This window comes from Zootoca vivipara, chromosome 11, assembly GCF_965207765.1.
Source record: "Zootoca vivipara chromosome 11, rZooViv2.hap1.1, whole genome shotgun sequence".
Classification (NCBI taxonomy): Eukaryota; Metazoa; Chordata; class Lepidosauria; order Squamata; family Lacertidae; genus Zootoca; species Zootoca vivipara.
In genome coordinates this window covers 17,265,462-17,271,500 of record NC_142594.1, presented here as the reverse complement: position 1 = coordinate 17,271,500, position 6,039 = coordinate 17,265,462, and the positions used below count along the sequence as shown (strand labels likewise).

The window sequence follows — 6,039 nt, the reverse complement described above, 5'->3', positions numbered from 1 at the left end:
GAGAGATCTGGTTGCAGCTGACCCAACGCAACATGGGCAAACCGATACTCTGTGTAAACAGGACAACGTCGAGGCAATCGCTGCCTTACCCGCCCGCGGCACTACACGCAGCTCTTTCATCCATGGTCCAAAAGCTTTTACCAAGACGCGCTGTCATGTCCCGGCGGCCTCCGCGAGGAGACAACACAGGCGCAAGCCGTCTCACTACCCTCGGCATTGTTGTTTGCCGGGCCCGTCCGCACCCCCTCACCTGATGCTAGTTATCCGCACAGGTAAGCAGCAAACGGGAGACCTCTAAAAATGTCCCTGTGGGATTCAGCGACGAGCGCGCCGCTGCGGAGGGTCCCACGGAAGCCGCCATCCTTGACCACCGCGGGTGCCCTTGCCAGCGAACAAGGAACTTGGGCTTTGCTGTGCGCCCGCCCGCACTCAATTCTGGATAAAGCTGACTCAGGCGGCCGCGGCGACTCCAGAAAGTGAGGCGAGCGGGCGGAATCCTCCCTCCTCTGTCAGAAACTTCTGTGAACGCAGCGACGTTTTCGCTCCGTCCCCGCGCGTTGTGTGTGTGTGTTTTTTAAGGGCTGTTGAGCATGCGCAGTAGCGAGATTGACGCCACTGCCACCATAATCGAAACTAAAGTCTCTAAAACAGGCACCCCCAAACTTCGGCCCTCCAGATGTTTTGGACTACAATTCCCCGACCAATGGTCCTGTTAGCTAGGGATCATGGGAGTTGTAGGCTAAAATATCTGGAGGGCCGCAGTTTGGGGATGCCTGGTCTAGAAGAAGACCAGGCATAGGCAACCTTGGCTCTCCAGATGTTTTGGAACTACAACTCCCATGATTCCTGACCACTGGCCCTGTTAGCTAGGGATCGTGGGAGTTGTAGTTCCAAAACAATTAACTTTTGCTGGATAAGGGGCAAAATCTTGCTAGATACTGTATGGTATCGAAGCAAGAAAGCGAGTATTCTGCATGATACAATTACAGCTGGAGGGTATAATATGGTGTGCATCTGTTATTCACACCAACAAAATAGCAAGTATTTTGGGGGAAAGACTTTTTTTTAAAAAAAAGCCATGGATTTATTTTATTTTCTCTTATCTGTCTTTCCTATCTCCCAATAAGTCAGAACGCCCATCTGATTTCCCATTTGAAACCTTTCCACCCTCTTCCTCTTTGTCACCTCACATGTTTATGGAAAACCTTTTGTCTAAACGCAGAAAAATCTGAACAACCACACAGCTAGTTCTATTTGCCAGAGGGAGCTGCTGTTTCTCATGCAGCAGGACTGCAAGAGGTATAATAAACTGCCATTGAAGATGGGACTTTGAAAAGCAGTTTGCAACATTCAGTTTTTGAATTCTACTGCTCTAAAGCAATTGGGGGGGGGAGAGCAACAATCCTAAAGGGAAGGTCAAATCCCTTGGGTGCCCCTAAACTGGTTGTTTGTTTATATTTATTTATTTATCACATTTATTTCCCACCTTTCCTCCAGTGAGCTCAAGGTGGCATACATGACCTCCCCCCATCCTCGCCATTTGATCCTCACAACAACCCTATGAGTGTCTGTGATTGGCCCAAGGTAATCCAGTGAATTTCATGACTGAGCAGGTCCTAGTCTAACCACTACACCACACTGGGTCCTTGTCGGAGAAAAGACAGGAAGGGAAACAAGTATATGAACTAAGTTTTAGAATACTTTACAGTGGGAACCTATTGAGCTAACTGAGTTGCTTATGATATAGCTAGTTATTGTACCAATTCTTTTAATTATTCGTCTAATCTGCCAACTATATCATGGCGATATCTCCTAACAACCACCCTCCCACTATATATAAGGGTCTTGTGACTTCTGTTTCAGTGTGTCTGAAGAAGTGTGCATGCACACGAAAGCTTATATCAAGAACAAACTTAGTTGGTCTCTAAGGTGCTACTGGACAATTTTATTTTGTTATATATATATTTGTGAGCTAATAAGTTATTGTAAATGATTTCAGTTCAAACCCTGCAAAGGTTGTATATTGGGACTGAAATATACAGCCTTTGCAGGGTTCCAAATGAAATTGCTTTACCTCTTAATTGATTCCCATCTTCACGAGAGAGCTGAGCAAGGTCGAGTTCCAATTTCAGAGAGTTTCTTGAGCAGGTAGCATAATAGCAGGTGGGCCTTTCTAAAAAAATATTGACTTGGAAGCGGCCATGTACATTTAAATTCATTATTTTGGCATGTAGCCCAAAGGCCAATTTCAGCATTGTTCTGTGTTAGAATAATTTGGAAGTACTGTATGGGCACCAGGCCTTAAAAAGTCCCACATCCCTGCTATCCAATGCTTTTCTTTTTTTTCTTTTTAGCCGGAACTCACCGGAACTCAGTTCTGGCACCACTCTGTTGGGTGCCATTACTATTATAAGAGAACAAAGGAGGCATTCATGGTGAGTTCTGGCACCTTTTTTTCCTAGAAAAATAGCACTGCTGGTGTATCAAATTGCAACCAATAAATTCTTTAAATGAAAAACAGGCATGGATTAGAAAGAGCATCGTTGTTTCTTTTAAATGTAGTGCACCCACTGTTTTTCTCCACAACCGATTCAATAATAATTAAGAATAACAGAGTTGCCTTTTCGTCCTATAGGAATTCATTTCTGAAAACTGCCGCCATGCTTCTCCACTTCTCAAGAGATGTCTTAAAAATGGCATGCCTCAATCTTCAAGGTTCCCAAGTACATGGGTGTTTGGAAATCGCGAGAAAGCCTTTGAGCACGGGCGCAACTCCTCGCAGCCGAAGGAGAGTGGTTGTCACAGGCATTGGGTTGGTGTCGCCCCTGGGCATCGGAACGCAACTTGTGTGGAACAACCTTCTCCAGGGAAATTGTGGGGTCGTTGCTCTTGAAGGGGAGGAATATTCGGCCGTCCCATGTAAAATAGCCGCCTGTGTGCCGAAGGGAGTTGGCGAGGGCCAGTTCCACAGAGAAAGCTTTGTGTCGAAATCAGAGAGCAAGGCCATGTCATCTGCCACCATCATGGCCATAGCTGCTGCCGACCTAGCAATAAAAGACTCTGGGTGGCATCCACAATCTGAACTGGACCATTTGAATGCTGGTGTGGCAATAGGGATGGGAATGGTTCCGCTGGAAGACATTTCTGACACGGCCTTGATGTTCACAACAAAGGGTTACAACAAAGTCAGCCCGTTCTTTGTTCCAAAGATCCTGGTCAATATGGCTGCAGGTCATATTAGCATCAGATACCAGCTGAAAGGACCCAACCATGCCGTATCCACGGCCTGTACCACGGGAACACATGCTGTCGGAGACGCCTTTCGATTTGTAGCCTACAGTGATGCTGATGTGATGCTGGCTGGGGGGACGGAGGCTTGCATTAGCCCCTTGTCTCTAGCCGGGTTTGCTAGAGCTCGGGCTCTGAGCACTAGCTTTAACTCAAGCCCCCAGCTGGCTTGCCGGCCATTCCACCCGCTGAGGGAGGGATTTGTCATGGGAGAAGGTGCCGCCGTTTTGGTTTTGGAAGAATATGAGCATGCTGCACAGAGAGGAGCTAAACTCTACGCAGAAATTTTGGGCTACGGGCTCTCAGGTGACGCTTGCCACATAACAGCCCCTAATCCAAACGGGGATGGTGCCCTCAGGTAAAAACCACGAACATTTGAATAATGGTAAAGTTGTTTTCTATATTTGAGTGCAGCAAGGGCCTCAATCCATATACAATGCACCAGCCTAGAAAATCTTGTTGGTACACATGGCCAAGCCATGATCTCTCATTCAATCCTGCCTTGAAGACAATTGAAAAGAATTGTGAAACACTTTGTATCTGTTCAGTAGTCTTCTAGAAATGATTATAATATTGCAGAAGTAAAATCAATCTCCCTTACCCATTTTGAATGGCAAAGGAAATAGCACAATGTTTACCTACATTAATTAGACATGCTTGTTCAGCTTCAAAGATACATGGCTGCTACTAGTGTTTGTGGAAATATTATTTCCTTTTAAAGATGACAAGTAACACAGCAGAACATTCAAGATAATTAATGCCTTTGGTTCATTAGGACTGAATTTTCGGCCTACGGCATTAACTTGGCCGTAGATTCTCTGGAATATTTCAATTAACATGACCTAACATGCAAGACAAATGCATTTATTCCTGCCTTAAGGATGTATCCTAAGGAATTGATTCTTACTCATTTTCGTCTGCTGCGGCTGCATGTTAAATACAGAATGGTGATCTTGTGAAGTTGCCTGATGGATGGATGCATGATGCTAGTATTGTAGTTTTAGGGTTTAATCGTTTTCGGGCACAGTGACTGCATTCACACGCAACACTAAACTGTGGTTTAGTGGCAGATGGATGATTCTCCATGAATCTGAGCAGAGGGCTGAGATCATGCACTCCTCCTCCTGCACAGTTGGGAGGAGGGCTTGTGTCAAGTTTCGTTTCGGTTCAAAGAATCTTGGCTGAGTATTACGTGTGAACTGGTTAAATCTGCGAGCCACCTTCATAATTCATAGTTAGAAAGTGGCTTGTTTAAGAATGGAAATGGTTTATTGAATAATCACAGATAAAATGCAAACAGATAAAAACATTGGCAGGATTATTGTATTAACCTGCAGTTTCACAAGAGAATTTATTTAAAGTAGATAATTAAATGAGCAAATTAAATGAATTTGGATATGCAGAAGATATTAAGAAATAAATTTAAGGAACCACAGAAAGAGGGGGAAGGAAGTCAAACTTTGAAATGTTAAATTGATTGTAAAACGAATGAAATGTATAAACTTGAAAAAGATATAAATAAAAACTTGGAGGAAAAAGAAAGTGGCTTGTTTAGAAACAGACCAGTTTGTTGTAAACCAGGATCCCCGGTTCATAGGTAGGTAAGGTTCTTTGAAAGCGAAGCTAAACTTGACAGAAATGCTACTTCCAGCCACACTGGAAGAAGAGAGAAGGCAGAAGAGTGTTTGAACTCAATGCTAGCTCAGGTTCGTGGAGACCCTTACACGTGCTGCTAAACCATGGCTTAGTATTCCATGTAAAATCAGGCTACTGTATGAACATAAGTAACACGAATCTCATTCTTTTTCATTCTCCTCCCCTAGATGCATGTCAGCAGCAATGAAAGATGCTGGAATCTGCCCTAAGGATGTAGCATACATCAATGCTCATGCCACCTCCACTCCACTAGGAGACGCTGCAGAGAATCAGGCTATTAAAGGACTCTTCAAAGAACACGCATATTCTCTTGCAGTTTCCTCAACAAAGGGAGCAACAGGCCATCTTTTGGGTGCTGCAGGAGCTATTGAGGCAGCTTTCACTGCTTTGAGTTGTTACCATGGAATTTTACCACCTACTCTAAATCTAGATCAGACGGAGGCACCGTTTGACCTCAATTATGTTCCACTAGTACCCCAAGAATGGAGAAGTGAAAAACAGCGCATTGCTCTCAGTAATTCTTTTGGCTTTGGTGGAACTAACGCAACACTGTGCTTTGCTAGTGTTTAGCTTTACTGTCCATGTATGCATTTATTTTTTTTAAAAAAGATGATCAGTTAATGGCCTGAAAAATGTGTCAGAATGAACCTCTGTGTCTCTCCCCACTTGTTCCCATCCCAATTCATTCCTTTCCCCCCACTTTTATTCCTTTTAAAGTTTATACTCGAACAAACAGTAATGTGTGTTTATAATGTTTAGGCTGAGGGCATCTTTCTATACATATTTAAGAGTTTTGCTTCATATCTGCAAGCAGAAGGAAGTCACAATTCGCAACAGCTTCCTGCCCAAGAAAGTGGGGGAATCTGTATTTATCATATGGAAAGAAGAATGGGTTTGTTGCTCAGTTATAGGGCCAAACCATAATTTAGAATTATATTGACCCCAGACTCGCCTTCCCTTCCTTTGTAGGCTGATATTCCCTCCTGAGCTTTCTTTGCAGCAAACCATAGCTTGCTGTTCAAAGAGGCAAGTTACGCTTTGCTCTCACCTGCGAACTAGGATCACATACCAGAACCAAACTCTGGTTTGGGACAA

General features: G+C 44.0%; 1 protein-coding gene across 3 annotated transcripts; it reads left to right on the top strand.

Annotated features, from left to right (window-relative positions):
- OXSM (3-oxoacyl-ACP synthase, mitochondrial) lies at positions 1 to 5,679 on the top strand. Of its 3 annotated transcripts, none has more exons than XM_088653754.1 (4): positions 66 to 272; positions 2,355 to 2,435; positions 2,636 to 3,646; positions 5,112 to 5,679. In XM_088653754.1, the coding sequence occupies exons 3-4, from the start codon at positions 2,661 to 2,663 to the stop codon at positions 5,512 to 5,514; spliced, it is 1,389 nt and encodes a 462-aa protein (XP_088509880.1). In that variant the 5' UTR covers positions 66 to 272; positions 2,355 to 2,435; positions 2,636 to 2,660; the 3' UTR covers positions 5,515 to 5,679. The 3 variants fall into 3 exon arrangements, with proteins under 3 accessions (XP_060136643.2, XP_088509880.1, XP_060136644.1); XM_060280661.2 differs by lacking the exon at positions 66 to 272 and adding an exon at positions 919 to 1,584; XM_060280660.2 differs by lacking the exon at positions 2,355 to 2,435 and having other exon boundaries at positions 1 to 272.
- Positions 5,680 to 6,039: the final 360 nt, after the last annotated feature.

What these genes read in the sequence shown, in the direction of transcription:
- OXSM (XM_060280660.2), top strand. Translation starts at nt 2,661, where the DNA reads ATGCTTCTCCACTTCTCAAGAGATGTCTTAAAAATGGCATGCCTCAAT. An exon ending in AACGGGGATGGTGCCCTCAG is followed by an intron (nt 3,647 to 5,111) that starts GTAAAAACCACG and finishes CTCCTCCCCTAG; the next exon opens with ATGCATGTCAGCAGCAATGA.